This window comes from Sitophilus oryzae, unplaced genomic scaffold (assembly GCF_002938485.1).
Source record: "Sitophilus oryzae breed Bouriz unplaced genomic scaffold, Soryzae_2.0 scaffold_809_pilon_pilon, whole genome shotgun sequence".
Taxonomy (NCBI): Eukaryota; Metazoa; Arthropoda; class Insecta; order Coleoptera; family Curculionidae; genus Sitophilus; species Sitophilus oryzae.
In genome coordinates, this window is record NW_022147427.1 from 1,898,639 (window position 1) to 1,917,507 (window position 18,869).

At 32.4% G+C, this 18,869-nt stretch overlaps 1 protein-coding gene across 1 annotated transcript; it reads left to right on the forward strand.

Annotated features, from left to right (window-relative positions):
• Positions 1-175: 175 nt before the first annotated feature.
• LOC115888911 (maternal protein tudor-like) lies at positions 176-18,869 on the forward strand (the record flags this gene model as incomplete). Its single annotated transcript, XM_030908792.1, is given in 25 exon segments — positions 176-531; positions 651-832; positions 1,055-1,189; positions 1,250-1,387; positions 1,491-1,741; positions 1,796-2,076; positions 2,128-2,242; positions 3,375-3,617; positions 4,906-5,225; positions 6,423-6,518; positions 7,508-7,570; positions 8,202-8,471; positions 10,886-11,023; positions 11,114-11,137; positions 13,127-13,228; positions 13,289-13,481; positions 14,108-14,318; positions 14,376-14,529; positions 15,419-15,724; positions 15,796-15,903; positions 15,959-16,110; positions 17,040-17,218; positions 17,278-17,494; positions 17,549-17,765; positions 18,667-18,869. Coding segments are annotated over 25 exon segments (4,519 nt in total), but the record flags the coding sequence as incomplete, so codon positions are not given.

An 18,869-nucleotide genomic window follows, 5' to 3' on the forward strand; every position in this document is an offset into this window, starting at 1 on the left:
GCTACACATAAATAATTTTCTTGTGATAAAAACCGTTTCAAAACATATTCTTAAAAAATATTTCGGGATTTAAAATCCGTGCACCAATTTTTTACAATCACATGACCGGCAATAGAACTGAATAGACCAATCCGTTTTGCGAAAAATTTGACATTGCCAAAATGACGCCAAACGCCAACAAAATTTTGACATTTCTGTTTGGTTAGGCACGATTGAAAGTCGAGAAAACGATATAAAAATTATAATTTCAGCCGGTTTTCATCTACAAAGAATTGTCTTAATGATACATCACTAACAGAAAAAAATTAATATGGAACCACAACAGTTAAATATGTTTATAACGCACGTGGACAAGGAAGGTCCCTTTCTAAAAGTGTGGGGGCAAACGGACAAAAACAATGCACTTTATATAGAACGTTTTCTTATTGGTGCCTCGCAGCAATTTGAGCAAGGCATCGGCAAAATACCGTTCGAAAATTTACAGGTCAACACTTTGGTATGTGCGAAATATAAAGACAACAAGTATTACAGGTAATTTAATTTATCCATGCTATTTTACTTGTAGAAGCTTAATATTTTTATATTTATTAAAGTATTCGGGATTTATGGCAATAATAATCATTAATGTTTGTCTAATTATTGTATTTTAGAGCCAGAATAGTTAGTATTGACTACTTAAATGATTGCTTCGTTGAAGTCAGCTTCGTAGATTTTGGTAACAAGGATATAGTTCCCAGTGACAACATCAGAAGTCTGCAGAACTTTCCCACATCTTTTATTTCTATTCCACCACAAGCAACAGGTTTTATTTTTGGAGAAGCACACTGTCCAGGTATAATTTATATACTAGATTATTATGACTAATATAATTTAAATTGTTCAAGGTTTGATTGCGGCTTAATTTAATGTACTGATGAACATAAAAATTAAATAATCAGCCAAGCAGAACAGTTTTGTTTATAACCAAAAATTAGCTTTAAAAATAATTTGAGATTTGACAGAATTTAGTTTTATAGAAAATAATTATTACATGTAAAACATTAATTCATTTCAGGTGGTGGCGAATGGAAAGACCATTTATTCGAGGTAATTTCCAAAGATCTTAGTTATAGAGATGTGCAGTGCCAGTTGATCACTCAAGCTACCCAATATTATTTAGTTAAACTCTTTATTGGAAATTCTGACATAGGTATAAACAATGAAATTTATTTTTTAATAATATATTTCTAGTCTTATGGCTGTTTTGCAGGTTCCCTTTTGATAAGTAGAGGTCTGTTACAGCCAATTCCTTTGCATGCTCAGCAGGCTGTATTGTTAAGCATGAGTTTGCAACAGACTACTGCTACAATATCGACTCCAGCTCCAACAGAAATAAACAGTTATAAAGGTAAGTTTTAAGATTATAATTCTACTTTCCATTCTAAAACATAGACAGTACCATAGATAATGAATATTTATTATTATTAAACAATATAATCTAATATTTACAGCTTCAACACTCGAACCGAAGAAGGAATATGCAGTATATGTATCCTTTGTCAATGAAGGCCCTACATTGTTTTCTGTACAGTTACAACAGTCCGAGGATAATTTGGCGAAATTAATGAAAGAAATTAACATGATAAATTTGAGGATGTTAGAAGATCTGCCACTTCCTGGAACCATTTGTTTAGCCAGATGCATGGAAGATGGAAATGTTTGTCGAGCTGTGGTTACCAATGAAGTTGATAACCTATTTAAAGTAAACATTTTATCATATTTATTTGTAATATCTACATTTGCATAATTTTTTTAGGTGTTTTATGTAGATTTTGGTAACTATGAAACACTACCTTTGGAAGCACTATATCAAATACCTTTTAAGTATGTCCTCCCAAAAGTAATGGCTATACGACTCAGTTTAAACGGAGTTGAAAAATCAACTGTCACGATGGAGATGCTATTAGCCTTTAAAAAATTTGTTGATAACAGATTGCTCCATATGATGGTTCTTCCTTCCACAAAGAAAACAACCATACCCAAGTGTGACTTATGGGATCCGCAGACTAAAACCAGTGCTTTGGATGTCATTAATCGGTAAAATGGTAGTATGAGTATTTTAATTTTGAATTGAATCTTTCTTTTTAGAGCTGCACTGCATGCCTACCCTGAGCCACTTTTGTTGAATAGGGGATTTACACAGTTAGTGAAAGTTAGTTATGTATTTAGTTGTAACAGATTCTATGTTCAGCTAGTTGCCAAGGTAAGATTTTCAATTTTATATTGTGTAAAAGTTTTATAATCAAGTGTATTGAGAACAAAACATGTTCAATGCTATGTATTCTAATATTCAACATTTGTCTTTTTTTTTGTCTGCAAAATTAAAAAATATAATTTTCTAAACGACTTAGTACATATAAGTACAGGGTGTCCCATTTTAGTTGAAATCATACAGTATCTCCGTTATTAGTAGTTATTAGCTATTGTGAAAGGTATTGAGAAGGTAAAAACTAATTCTTGTAGAACTTTTCTTGTCTCACTGTTAACTGACTATAACTTTTTTTATTTTTGTAGATAGAGCATTCATTAAAAAGCAGTTAATAGGGTTATTAGTCAAGTTTTAGATATCAAAAATGTCTTGCATTGTAAAATATCACAGATATTGGTTTAAACACTGGTATAAATTATACAGGGTGGTCCGAACTGTATTCCGGAAACTTGGGCAGTATATTCTGCAGATAAAAATAAGTCAAAAAGTTTGTATAAATGTATGTCCTAAAATGCTTAGTTGCGGAGATACAGGGTGTTGAAGTTTCATTTTTATTTCGATTTTTTTCAAATAATTTCTGAAGTAACGTCAATATTTGGATGAAAATTGGTGTCTGGGAGTTTTTTGACATGATAAATTTAATTTTGATGTCCACATGACTCCTACTTGTAGAGAGCGCCACCTACATATTTTTAACTGGTTTGAAGAGTTATAACTTTTTGTCCGTACCTGTATAAAACTGTTAAGTAAAAAAATATACATTTATAACGTTTTTTACGTAAAAAAAGTCTCTTGGAAAAAATCGCTATGAGTAATGGTTCTCGAGATATTTGGAATCGAAATTATCAATACCTGTCATCATTGACATAAATTAAACATGTTGACTAAATAGTTATTAGACTGAAATCATAAATTTGACATGTTTTTGTGCCAAAAGTTCAAACTGTGTATTAGAAATAAAAAGCATATACCTAATACACTTTGAGTACAGGGTGTCCCAATTATAAAAAAATAGACTGTATACCAATAACTGACATTTCTTACACATGACATTTTTGATATGTGCAACAAAACTTTAGTTAATTTTTGAAGGAAATTCCTATTGAGTCTTCTATACTAAATTTAGGAACAAGAATTGGCTAAAGTGATGGAAGATTTACAACTATCCTGTCAAAATAATGATAACATAGATCTGAAAGATGTAAAGCTAGGTCTGCCTTGTTGTGCATTGTTCCAAGCAGACCAGCTCTGGTATCGAAGTGAAATTGTCGATATTGTCGACAGGGAAAACGTGAAAGTACGGTATATTGATTATGGAAACGAAGAAATAGTACCAGTGATTCTGCTTAAGATGGTTGAAGGTGAATTGGTAAGTAGCTCCTTTTTTTATTTATTTTGATTATTGTAACTGGAATTATGGTAAATTCAAAAAGTTAAATTATTGTTTTACAGTATGCTAATAAAAAATGTTAATAAAATTAATAGATGATTGTTTATGATCGAAAAAAAATGGCGTCAAAGACTGCTGGGGAATAACAATCGATAATAGATAGATGGATAGTTTATTGATGCTATGATACAACAGTACTTGTACAAGTCAAACATAATATAATAATCAACTACATCTAAGTAGACTTAAATATACAGGGTGTCCCAGGTTGAGCATGCGTTAGAAATTTCTAGAGAACCACAATATCTAGATCGGAGATTTTTTGCACATCATTGTTTCACAACGAGATCTATCATATAATACTAAAAATATTTTCAATATGGCGGCACTTCCGGAACTACCGGAAGTTGACAGCAACTTTCTTATTTTAAATGGGTGTCCCATTTTTTATTACATAATTAAATTTTCTGTAACATTCTATGAATATTGATATTAAACGCTCTATACCTAACATTAACCGTTTTTGAGAAAAAAATATTTAAAATTTTTGGACTGTAGGTTTTCCGGAATGTTAGGTATAGAGCGTTTAATATCAAAATTCATAAAATTTTACAGAAAATTTAAGTATGTAATAAAAAATGGGGCATCCATCTAAAATAAGAAAGTTGCCGTCAACTTCCAGTATTTCCGGAAGTGCTGCCATATTGAAAATATTTTAAATTGATAGATTTTGTTATGGAAGAATGATGTACAAAAAATCTCCGATCTAGATATTGTACTTCTCTAGAAACTTCTAATGCACGTTCAACCTGGGACACCCTGTATAAACTAAGTAGACTTAAATATATCCGAAGTAATCCAAAGTAAAATGATAATTATTTTGAAAAGTCAATATCTAGACGTCATTTACTAAAAATTGACATAAAACTTGTCAAAAATCAACAATAACAATAGAAATATTAAAAAAAGATAGAATGTTTCCAGACATACAAATCTATTTCTAAAAAAATATTTTTTCTTAAGGCCAACTGGCAATAAGCTCCATTAAAAAAGAAAGAGTGCGGGCTAAGTAAATAACGTCTAGGGCTTGACGTCGCCGAAATCATCAGCGATTGTCATTCCCCAGCCGTCTTTGACGCCGTTTTTTTTTCGATCGTATCGTATATTTAGTATCCAAAGTAAAATTAAAAGAAAATGTAAAATTTAAAAATTTTGTATGAAAACCCTAGGTTTCAGGATTTCTTTCCTTTATAATCAATTTTTTTAGCTAACTGTGCTTAGACCACAAGCAATCGAGTGCTGTCTTACCGGCTATCAAAACATGGGCGCCGACGAAACTAGAGACAACCTATTGGAAGAACTAATCTTGGAGCAGTCGTTCACGATGAGAGTGAGCGAAATGTTGGGCAAGAAGGCACTGGTGGAGCTCATCAATCCGGCGAACTATAACGTGGCCTCTCTGCTCTTGGAAAAAATCGCTTCGGCCAAGAGTCAAGTGAGCCCCATTTTGTTACAGGCGGGCAACAAATTCGAACATAGAAAAGGCGATGCGGGAGATAATTTTAGAGAGCAGAGAAGACCGGCTAGGTAAGATTTTTCAGCATATGAAATCTTGTTTTTTTATTGCATTGTTTTTATAATTTATTATTCATTTTTATATGAGAAGAAATTATTAAAATTGAGAAACTATTAAATTGTCTTAAAATTACCTAAAGAATCACCTGAAATTTGGGTGCATGCTTAAATAGCACTTTGTATTTTAGTATTCTCATATACCGGGTGTATCTCAAAAGTGGCTCACGCCTATAATTTTTTTATTTTTTTTCAGATAAAAACGAGATTTGGTATGATAGTATATGACATAAATTAGGATTGATTGACGTATTCAATTGTTTTTGGTCACTTCCTGTTTCACCGGAAATTACTACAACTTTTGATTTTTAAATGACACCCTTGGTATTTTTTACTTTGTTCGCTAGAACAGCACACTCTCAATAGAATGACAGTATCATATGTTAACTTTTGACATTTTCGCATATGGTTTATTTGAAATAGTAACATGCAGATCATAACCGCAATTTGACTCAAAATCCCAAGTATGCGATACCAAATTAATTGTAAAAAATGCTTTTTCCAAATATGCTAATGAGCCACTCTTGTTCTATCTGAAAAACTTGAGATATGTACGATTTGGGTATCTTTTAACCGGCCAGAACAAGACACGAAAAACATTAAACAATCAAATCTATTCTTCCAAGGCTCCTTGGTTAAAAATTAGTGTTTTTAACACAGCCATTGCATTCTAGATTGAAAAAAAAAACCTAACCTAAGCCAAAATGTCAAAAGTTGACATATGATATTCTATTCAGAATGTCATTTTCTATCGAATAAAGTAAAAATATACCGGGGGTGTGTCATTTAAAAATAAAAAGTATTAGTCATTTCCGGTCGTGAAATAGGAAGTGACCAAAAAGAATTAAATACGTCAATCAATTCTAATTTATGTCATATACTGACATACCAAATCTCGTTTTATTAAGTGAAAAATAAAAAAGGTATAGGAGTGAGCCACTTTTGAGACGCACCTGGTATACCCTTGTTAGTGCTTAATTGTCAATAATATAATAAAAACAATTTACTAGCCATTTGAAATTTATGATAGCATTAAAATGAATAAATCTAAAAATAATAGACAATGGCTCTGGAATACAGTTGGTTTGTGAAAAACTTCTGCACACCACTATGAAAAACTTGACAGTTATAACGTTATATTGTTTATATTAGAGAGGATAAAGATTGGAAGAACAGAAACGACCGATCCGAGAGTAGAAATTCTGATAAATCAACTGAAAGACCTTGGAGATCTGAGAATAATTTTCGGTAAGCAGTCACATAAACGTCATATAATTTAATTTAAAACTTTAGGCCTTTGAGGCCTTTCTGTCCATTGAAAAATAACTTCTTTATTATTTCTGATTGAGAAAGTTAAACCCATTTATCCCTTTTTGTTTCCTAGCCTACTATAGTCTGTCTAATAAGTCAGGAAAGATTTTGACAGACGACTATTTACCTCCGAATTAAAATCTCATATACAAACATGGATCCTGTTGTTGGACAGACTATGGTAGAATTTTTAGTTAAACTTTATAAGTATAATATTTATCTTCTGTTAAGGAGAAGATAGAATGTTTGCGCTGACTTTTTTCGAAACTTAATGCTTTATATAACAAGGCAAAGAGAAATGTAGCCTGCCATTCAATATTTTTTGTAAACGCGTAATAACTGTTGATGTCTAACGCTGCAAAATCTATTAAAAAAAAGTTTATACTGTTGATTATTAAGGAAGAAAAGATCTTTTAAAAGAGCCCCGGTTTCTTTAATTCCATTAACCCAAACCAGAGTCATTCTTATTGAATAAAGAAGGATCGTCCCACTACTTTATTTTATATGATACAAAATACGCTATACCAAAAACATTTTCACGCGAATATTTTTGGAAAAAAATCCATTTTCTGATTGGCCGTAAGAAGGCCGACCACCCCCTAGCGGAAATTTTTCAAACTTGAGAATAATTTCCAGCGACTTATCTAGGCGTAGAATGTTAGAATTTTTTACCAAAGTCAAAAAAAAAATAGTTGAGATTCAACTGGCGCCCATTTTCTTCAGATACAGACATTAATAGGGCCAGTTTTTTAATATCATTTTCTTCTTTAATAAACAAATTCCTACTAGTTGTCTTTTCACTTCATCTTTTATTCTATTCTTCATGCAAGTCAATCATTATTAAATTGGAGACTGGCGAAGATGTAAGTGATGTGTTAGCAATAGTCTACTTTACTAATGATATGTCTTTTAATTCATCCTTGTAGACAGACTGAATCAAACGAAGATTCACCCGAGCAAGGATCTTGGAGACAAAACAAAGGTTTTAGGTGAGTTAAAAGTAACTTATAATCACTTTCAACGCCATATTGTTTTTCAAGTATTTCCTGAATTGGTCCATAAGTTTTCAGCTATTAATATTAAAACTATGTTTGTGTTTTTCTCTTCGTTCACATCAGACAAGGAAGCGCGAACTTTTTTTCAATAATGATGGTGATCAGTATACAGGGTGGTCCGAACTGTATTCCGGAAACTTCACAGCATATTCTGCAGATAAAAATAAGTAAAAAAGTTCGTATAAATGTATGTCCTAAAATGCTTAGTTTTGGAGATACAGGGTGTAGAATTTTCATTTTTATTTCGATTTTTTCCAAATAATTTCCTGAAGTAACGTCAATATTAGGATGAAAATTGGTGTCCGGGAGTTTTTTAACATGAGAAATGTGATTTTGATATCAATATGACTCCTACTTGTAGGGGGCGCCACCTACATATTTTTTAACAAGTTTGAAAAGCAATAACTTTTTGTCCGTACCTGTATAAAACTACTGAGTAAAAAAATAAACATTTACGACGTTTTTTACGTAAAAAAGGTATCTTGGTTAAAATCGCTACGAGCAATGGTTCTCGAGATATTTTGAATCTAAATTACCAATTCTTGTCATAATTGACATTTTTCAGGAATAACGAACGAAACGACCGAGGAGGAAATCGACCTGATTTTCAGAGGAAAACGAACATTAACGATAGGTTTAGTAAAAGCCGAAACGATAATAATAAAAACAACAATTGGAACAATAAAGAGCCTCGGACAGATGATTGGGAGAGCCCACATCAGGACAATGGGGATAATGCGGTCTCCACCGATCCCTGGGACGCTCCAGCTCCAACATCCAACAACTTTGAAGAGAGGAGGCCTAGAGAGAACAAATTCGGTCAAAATAAACGAAGGTATGTTTAAAAATATTATCAGGTTAGAAAATTTTAGATGTTATGACATAAATGATCATTATAACTTATACGGCATAGATAAAGCAAATAAATTTAGATTGGAATGCTCGGCTTCCCGCCAAAACGTTTAATTGTTTTGGGTCAAATACATTGTACTGGATCTGGCGCTGCTATAGCGGTTGCTAAGAACAACCGCAAACAAGAACAGAAAGAATTATCTCTTGTCAAAGTCAGAATCTTCAAAAATTATAAAAATTTTGCATTGAAAAAATACCGAGAAGTGTTTAAAGCGTCCATTTGAAAAGTAAGTATTGCTATCTTGTAAGTTTAATTTAAATTTTATTTACTCAAACCCCTGATAACTGTGAAAAAGTGGCATTAAAAAAACTTTAGCTGTGTGAACTGTGAACTGCAAAAACCATCCTAAAAAATGTCTATACGTGGCGGATTCATCTTTCTAAAAAAATCCTTTATGGATATTTCGCCACTGCACTGCAAGAAAATCTACAAAACAAAATAGTTATTTTTTGTAAACACTTCTGCGTTAAACCTAAACGTACACTGCTTGTCAGAAATTATGTTTACATTTATACAAATTTGTCTAACAAAGAAAAAATTCTTAACGTTTCGGAAAGTTTATCTCTTTCCGTCGTCGGAAGCCAAAAAAAAATACAAAGAATAAGAAAAAACGATTTAAAATATTTAAATTCAACTATTCGAAAACACTTTACTTTTTTAAAACAGATACGTCTACAAGAAACCGTTGACGTTCTGTTAAAAAAAATATTCTTTGTATTTTTTTGCTTCCGACGACGGAAAGAGATAAACTTTCCGAAACGTTAAGAATTTTTTTCTTTGTTAGGCAAATTTGGTATAACTGTAAACATAACTTCTGACAAGCAGTGTCCGTTTAGGTTTAACGCAGAAGTGTTTACAAAAAATAACTATTTTATTTTGTAGATTTTCTTGCAGTGCAGTGGCGAAATACCCATAAAGAATTTTTCTTGGAGAAAAACCATCCTGGCATAACGTTGGCTTCCAATGTTCCATAGGTATTTTATACATGTCCTTAAGTAAAATAAAGGTTCTTATGTGCAATACACTGTGTTTTATTTATAAAATTAAAAGAAAATAATACTAAATTTGAATAAATAATATATTTGGCGACATAATTCCGGAAAAAGCAAAACTGCTCCGAAATTATTAAAAAATGTTGGGTCGTGATCGTGACCTTTGCAAAAATAGCGCCATATAGTATTTACACTTTCCAATCTAAACTTGTTTCATTTATCTATGTTATACTATTACAGTTATACCATGCTGGCAACTGTTACTTTTGGGTCGGCATTTACATGTGTGGAAGTAAATCGCATAGGGATCTTATTAAGTCGGAGTGAGAGAAATGCGACCGACCGACGCGACGCGCGACTGTGTGCTGTTGCGGCGTTGTCGATACGCCTTTCCCTATCAAGTAAAATAAAATCACGATCGCAAACCGCATATTTTTAAAAGACTTTTTTTCAAAAGATAACTAGATAAAATCATCTGACATGTTTCTGAGCATCTAAAATGGAATTATAAGCATATCGTTAGGGTGTCATTTTTTTATAACGAGAAAACGTCAGTAATTGCGATAATTTAAAAACTCAACTTTTTAACACATAACAGGCCATAACTCAAGAACCACTTTAGATATTGAAACTTTTTTTTTATTTTCAAGATCGGATATTTTACAATATGTTTACATAATAAAAATTCGATAAGGTTGTTTTTTCCATTCAAAAATTGTAAACAATCCATCCATTTACTTTTAGAGCATAGCAATTTTCAGCAATCGTGTAATTTTTTTATTGATTAAGATTTTCACATACTGTCTACAAAAAAAATACAGCAGAAATATTAACAAAGTTCTTGAAAAAACTACAATCTATTATTTCTAATAGATTTCGAGATATCGATTTTTGAATTCAGAGTTCTAATAGCGCGACCACTATCGAACACCCACTCAATTCCACTTAAAGTGTTTCTAGCTTGCACTTAAAAAAATTCAAGCTATAGGGAAAATTACAACGACTCGTTAATAAATAAACAAATCAAGTATTACGAGACGTAATTAAATCGTGAAGCTGAACGCATGACGTACACTTTTCCCTAGAACTTTAAGTACTGACAGAGGTATTGATTGGGTCGACCTGTCAACTGCGACAAATCTGCTATATCCCCTTCCACGTCTCTTAGCGATGTGCACAGTTTCTCGGTTTATTTCATACGTTTGGCAACGTGTTTACTGTCCTCTCTTTGTTCAGTACATTATAAACGCATTGTACTCTTCTTACATACGGAAATCTCGACCCAAGACTAACCTTTGCCAGCCCTTAGTATATCATCTATAAATGACATTTACTTGATTCCAGATTTGACCAAGACAGAGGCGACCGTGGCGATAGAGGAGACAGAGGTGAACGTGGTGATAGGGGTGATAGAAGCAATAATTGGAACTCCAACAGAGACGGGTTTAAAAGAGATGGCGGCTTCAAAAAGGATTTCAGAAAGTAAGTTTTTATTTTATTTATTTTATATCTATTACAAAAATATATTTACTCCAATTTTAATAAGTATATTCTGTTTAAATATTTTTCTAGGTTTCAGTCAAACAAATTTAAAAGGTAAACTATATCTTTGTTAGATGTGTTTCTTGCCACACTTGTTCTGAATGTCGAATGCTTACTAGTAAACATGGTGTCAGGGCATAATCTTAACGTTCACGATGTTTTTCTGTTGAACTGATTGCATCTTTGTTTTTATTTGTGCTTTTGTAGTAAAAGTTAAAGTATAAATTACGGTGTAAGAAGTAAAAGACAGAAGTATAAAAACTTTTAATCCTTAAAAAAAAATAAAGATAAATTTCTATACTGACAGTTATAAAATAAAAATTTTATGTTATACATCTTTTAAAAGTTTTTTTAATATTTCAAATGATTAAGAATTAATATTTTTTAATGCTTTGTTCAATTACCTACTTAGGAAATGCCAGTATACTATGTTATATACTAAAAAAATAATATCAGTTACGTCTACCAATACCTCCTAAAATACTAAGGCCACATCGTAAATTCGAATCGACTGTTTGTCATTGTTTTTGTAAGCAGATTTTTTTTGGTTTATTTTAAAACAATCGGAATAATTCTTTAATATACTTGCATTATAAGAGAAATTGAAAGTGTATTTACAATATTTTTATCCTAAAATAAACGTTGCTATCGGATTTTATTTTTCTAATAAATATTCCTTAAAATCAGTACATAACCTTCTTTTCGTCTTTATTGTGTGTATATAATTGTAATCATAAGTAATTTAATGTGATTTTTAACAGAAATATAATGTATTTATAACTGCTTATGTAGTTTTGTAGTGCCTCAGATATACTGTATTTATAAATGAACACAATTTATTCGTTTAACCAAGAATGTTTATTTTTGCATTTCTTAGGTCCATTTTCTAAAAAAAAATAGTTAAACAAGATTCAAAGGTAAGTAAAACTTTGGTTTCTATTTTTACATTAAAGCGTGGAAGAGAGATCTTATTACCCACAATCTTATTATTATCATAACATCTTTTTGTTTGTCTCTTTAAAGATAGTATTATTACCTTTAGGTGATTATATCAGCACAGTTGTTTATACCCTGTAGGTGAGAGAGCCTTGAGTCTGTATTTACACGTCGATACGACATTATACTTGCTCTTCACTTTTTGTTCAGTACATCTTATCATACATACAGTAATTGGGTGTCAATTTTCATGAAAATCGACACCCAAAAACCTATCTTGCCGACCGTGTATAACTTCCATCCAGGCTTATTGATTAAAAAAATTATGCTCACCAAAGTTTTTTATTATTTTCGTATAATTATATCAACCATTCCATGGGAGTAATTTTATTTTTATACTCAGGAGTCATGGCATCACGCATAAGACGATAGCTTAGTATTTTAGGAGTTATTGTATTATATCGTTTGTATTTTTTTGTATTTAGCTGCACTCTGTGTAGTCATATATGATATTATTTTATTTCTAGAACTATATTGTACAAATTGTATTTGCCACATCTAGAACATAATCGGTTTTGTGTTAGAATGTTTGGTAGATTTTTAGATAAACGTTTTTCAACTTATTTTTTAGTTATTATAAATAGACGCATTTGTTTGATTAAATTATTTTGGTTTTACTTAGCTCTTTAATTTTGAAATCGGCGGGAAATGAACTTAGGCAAGATAAAATATCTTTATTCTGACTTAAGTGACAAATTTTTACATTTTTTTTTTCAGAAAAAATAAGATGAAGAGAATGTTACTTAAATAAATTAACTCAGCAAGCTTCTTAATAATTAATTCTTCTTCTTTCTGCTAACTTAAATTAATGTTAATCACCCTGATCGTTATAAATAGAACACTATTAATATTTTCTTTTATATGCTATTCATATCCTACCTTTGAATGAGTATTGTTAAAAAATCTTTTTGTGACGAAATAGGAACTAAATAAAAAATTCTTCTATACATATTACCATAATTTCACAAATAAAAAAAAATGTTTGTTACGTATATTGATAATGTTCGCACATTTTATTTACATTTGGGCTTGGTATGGTTTTTCTAGGGATGGAAGTGAAATGAGTTCTAGCGGTTCTGAGAAAAGCTTCAAGAAAGGCCTAAGAACGAGTTCAAGAAACGACCATGGAGGCGGTAAATTTTACAACAGGTCTGAATAGAATATTGATATATTTTCAACTGAGAATGCTTGGTTTTTCTAATGTTATAGATCAAATAATTCGTTCGCCAACACCACAATGGGCGATGATACGTGGAGCGTGAGTGACGTCAGCACACCTATAGACGCGGCTCCATCAACAGCCACGTTTCAGAAAATCAACATGGTCGGTTCAGAGGCAGGAGTGATGATTACTTGGTTCCACAATCCCAGTCACTTTTATTGTCAACTGCAAACATCAGAGGTAAGATATTGTCTTTACATGCCTTTAACTGTGTCGTAAGGTAGGTTCATATACAGGCGAATTGCCAATTTCGCAAAATAAATCCGTCTTTAATTTACGTACTTCATATAACAACGAAATTCGCAACGAATTCTAGGGATATTTGTGTTGTTAAACACAAAATGGTCACCTGATTAACGAATTTTATTTATAGGTTTATTTTTATAAGTATATTTTTGTGCAATTGATGAAGCTCCTTATTTTTGGCGTAGAAGACAAACTATTGCTGTATATTTATTAATAGAAAAACAACAAAAGTAAAATACATAGAACAATGGAACATGAGAAATATTTTAAAAGTGAAAACGCAAGGAGCATATCACAAATGTATGCAATAAATGAGATTGAAGACGTGGCTGCAATAACCAGGCAGCTCCATTTTAACAAATTCTGCTATTTTGACGCTAGTGAGAAACAGCCGATAAATATTAGATTTTCTTGGTTGGTAATAAATTAATTGCCAACCAAATAAGCAAAATCAGAACAGTCCCACGTTGGGCGCCATAAATATGTAACGCTGTACAACAATAAAATGAAATTGAATAAACTAATTTTTTAGTTGTATCAATATTTGAAATTTTTTATAGAGTGAATTCAAGACACTAATGGAGGAAATCCAGCAAGCTTACAAAAATCGTAAGCCCGAGGCTTGTCCAGTTGGTGCTCCAATTGTAGGTCTATTTCCCGAAGATAACGTTTTGTACCGAGCCCAAGTTTTAGAAGTCTTTGGTGCGGAATATAAGGTATTCTATGTCGATTTTGGAAACGTATCAACTATAACGAAAGTATGGCCTATAGGTAAGTCATTCAACAACTCTTTAAAATATAGTTTTATTTACAAGCTTTATATTTTAGAGAAAAAGTTCATGAATTTACCCGCTCAAGCAATATGTTGCGGCCTTAACGGCATTGCCCCTGCCGGCGAAAACTGGCCAGATTGTACAGTGTTTGGTGACTATTTCAAGAAAGAGAGTTATACCGCTAGATTTTTAAAACCTGATGATATCAGGTAAGTGGTGTCCATACACTGTCTTTCTAAAAATATTAAATCTAAATTGTTATTTTCACTGCATTCTTTTAGCAGCATTTTGTAAGTAAATGATTATTATTATTAATATTTTTAGTTCAAAGTTGTAACTACCTTTTGTATTTTTACTGCTACTGTATAATTTGTCCAACAAGATGGTACATGCCAGTGAGAGTCATGTCTGTCATTTTATTTCAGAGATCAATTGTATTCTTTTTTGGATGTTATCTGTCATCTATATATCAGAGAGATTTACATAGACAAAGAAATAGATACAAGAAGATTTTCCTATAATTACTACCTTGAATTTAAGATACGACAGTGTATCAACAACAAGTTCTATCAACTTCTATTTATTAACCTAAATAGTAACTAAATAATTATAATAATAATAATAGCTCCCGTATTTAACGCCTTGGGAGTAACAAGGTACAGCTTGCCATACTAGAGCCGTTCGGTATACAAGGAAGGTAATGTGGCTAGCACTACGCTTCAACGGCCTATTATTACCTCAGGATTGTGAATCCCAAGTACTCATTTAAGGCTGAGTCGACCTAGGTACTCAAACTATTTTTATTTTAATACAAATAGTCGGCTGATGAAATGCCGGGTGTGGGAATCGAACCCACTACCTTCAGATTGGTAGACGAGAGCCTCTACCTCTACGCCACCGGGCACCTTGCTAAATAATTAAATTTTTAGAAATTTTTAATTTTAATGGCATTGAAGGATTATTAACTCTATAATTTTAAATTATTTTCATAAGTTGGACTGTTTTAAGAGACCAGGCAGTGATGGTACACTTGAAAGAATAAAAATTTAAATATAACATTTGCCTTTTTAAAAAGCAAATATAAAATTATTTACTTAGGACTTACATTGAACTATGGGACGGCGACCAAGAAATCACCAATTTGCTACTAAAAAACAATCTAGTAGTTTCATCCGAACCACAAGCAGAAGTCGACGTTGCCCTTCTACTTAACCAGCAATTGAGGGTCATGTTAAAGAGTGTGAACAATTTGAGTGACATTATTGTAGCACTCGAGTGTGGTTTAGCCCTCAATTGCAAAGCTCACAACCTTGATGAAGCCACTGAGACTTTCGAAAGTGTATTGAAGGACTGTATAGAGACCATATTGATCATATATGTTGATAATATTTTGGAGAACAACGTGTAAGTAATAAAATATCATTTTTTATTATTATTCATTCGTTTTTTTCAATTTCTTCTTTTATTTCGCCTAGTTTGGATGTTACTTTCTATGATAACACCGGAAATAAATTAGTTATTCTAAACCCTGACGATGGGGCTTTAGACATGGTTGAACCTTTGTGTCCTCTACTTATTCTGAGGTAATTCATATAATGAACATATTAGACAGTTTGACCAAATATATATATTTTTTAGTACCCATATTTACGGATATGTGTCACATGCAGACGAAACCTCAGTTTACATACAACCCAACATCTATGCTGATCAAATTTCAGTTCTCTTAGAAAGCTTATTCAACGCCTATGACAGTTCTACTCAACAATCTAGCATTATTCCTGAAGAAGGTTTGAAAGTTAAAAAGCCATAGACTTAAAATAAAATATAGACTACACTATTTACATCTAAACGCGGTCAAACAATCATTTTTGTACACATGTTTACTTCTGGGTACACTCGACCGCAGCCGACCGAATCTTCCTCGTCCAGCCTATGTTTTGTCACGTCTTTAATATTAATATTTTTTTTTCTTATAAAGTAGGTTTTAATATTCCATGATGTATTAAATAGTCCTTATACTACTAAATTATAAGTCGAATACTATATAAAAAGGATAAATCCTTTACAATATGGCAACACCGATGAGAGGCGGGGTCGCCTATTCGTTCTTCTATTATCTCGTAGTACGCGTCGCACGTGTGTAGTAAAGCATTGTTGCCACTACTTCCCTCTGGCTGTATTATCGCATTTTCTTAGTTTGTAGTCCTTAAATGTTTATTTTATTTACTTTTTCTGTTCAAGAACTATAAAATATGGTTCGCCAGTGCCAAATTTGCAAGAAATTTGACTTAAATAATCCATTTAAGTCTCGAAACGACTTTCGACCGGTAGGCAACTCTAAATTTACCAATTAGGAGTCAATGGCGTTGTAGAAAGGCTTTTCTAAGGCGTTTTTTTTCTAAACTTTTATTTAAAAAACGTCTCCTAAATCTTAATAAAATATAAATTATTATTACCCGGCTATGATACGGAGAGTTCAGGTTTACCGAGAAACAAAAGAAGTGTTGCATTTCTCGTCAGAATCGTCAGGGAACGACCGTTACGACGGAGACAACCTATCTATCGCTCGTGTCGCACTCGTTAGAACCTAAAACAATAACAAGGCTTGTGTGACCGCATTTTCCAGCTGTTTATGAATGAGATGCTCAGTCTATATTTTATTTTAAGTCTATGTAAAAAGCACAATTCATGATGTTTTTACGTGTTTATGTTTTAGGTTTAATATACGCCGTACATAGCTCTGACGGTAATTGGTATAGAGCCAGAGTTCTCAGTTTTGATGATGAAAAAGCAACCGTTATTTATTTGGATTATGGAAACACCGAGGACGTGACCTTTGACAATTTGAGAGAATTAAATAGCGAATTTAATGTTCCCAGCATAATGTGTATTCAGGTAAATCAAAATATGATATTTTTGTTTGATTATTTTATAAAGTTTGATATAATTTTAAGATTAAGGTTACATCTGGACAGCCATCAGACTTCCTAGAAAAGGACGTCATGGCTGAGATTTATTATGGCGAAGAAGGCTGGGAAGGTACAGTTGAGGCTAGCTTAGTCAATGAGGCAGAACAACCAGTTGAAGCAGTCGAAGAAAATACACTAGTTCACGAACAAGAAAATAATGAGGTTTTTGTAGCTGAAAACATTACTGAACCCAAAGATGCAGGTATGATAGATTTATATTTTTAATAACTTAGACTATAAAATTATATTCTTTCAGCTGAAGATACCAATGTCAATCAACCCGGTACTCCTGTCCTGATAAGCCATATTGATAGTCCAACAGACTTCTACGTACAGTTCACACAAACAGTTGATACATTGAACGAATTACAGCAGAATTTACAAGATACTATTGATGAAATGCCTGTATTGGAAAATGTATCAGTTGGTATCTTATGTGCTGCCCCATTCAGTCTTGACCATCAGTGGTATAGGTAAATTAATAAACATATTTTTGGATTATGCTGTTTTCGTGCCGTAAGAAAAAGACTACATAACTCAGCTCCATATTAATGCTGCATAAGTCTATTTCACCTGGATATCGATTGAACTGCGATTGCGCCAAACTCCGATTGATTGTTGTTTTAGTTCTATTTGGACTACTTTTTATTTGTGCGCGTAAAAGAATGATTTTATCACCGAAAGAATATGTGCCCTGCGCACGCAACTTACTGTTTGGAGCTTGGCGTTAACGAGTACTTACAACAAGCGTTAGGCGAAGAACCGTATTTTTAAATACGAGCAATGTTTCGTTCGAGCGATCGCTCGATTATTGCAATCGCTTGAAACTCGAGTAGGTACTCGATTATTAAAATTAATCGGTTTTTCCCATCACTAACACAAACCTCGTACCTGAGTGTTTTGTAGTTTCAATAACTGCTCTGACAAAAACTAATATCTACATATATAAAATGCTAATGTTTATCTGTGTCGTCTCTACTGAAGTAACGACTTGCTCTAGAAAGTTGCCTTTTTTACTAAAATTTTTACTAAAAAATAGATAATTGACTCTTCTAAAAACAATCGTTGCCGGACTTTTTGTTTTTCATTTAATTAAAAATAAAAAGTATTTGGGCGGATGCGCCAGACTTCAACTAGTACTTAAATATTATGACAAAGCCACGATTTTCATATTATTTCAATACCATCGACATAAACGATAACGGGTGAACTGCGTGAAATACTTAATACCCGACACTTCTAATTTCGCGCGGCGGTCGGATTTTTTAAAATGAACTGAAATGCAACCAAGCCTATAGAACTATACACAACTTTTCAAGTCCCTATTTATTTATAAATATCACTATTATTGCGACTAAAGATATTTTATTACAGGGCAGAAGTGTTGGATGCTGACGACGATATAACCACAGTTCGTTTCGTCGATTACGGAAATACCGATGTTATTAACAATAAAACCACCCAGCTGAAAACTTTGCCGCCCAATCTGTTGTCTCTAGCAGTCTACGCTACCCGTTGCAGCCTGAAACTGAAATCCGTCGACGAAGAATGGAGTCAAACTGCGTTGGAACTATTCG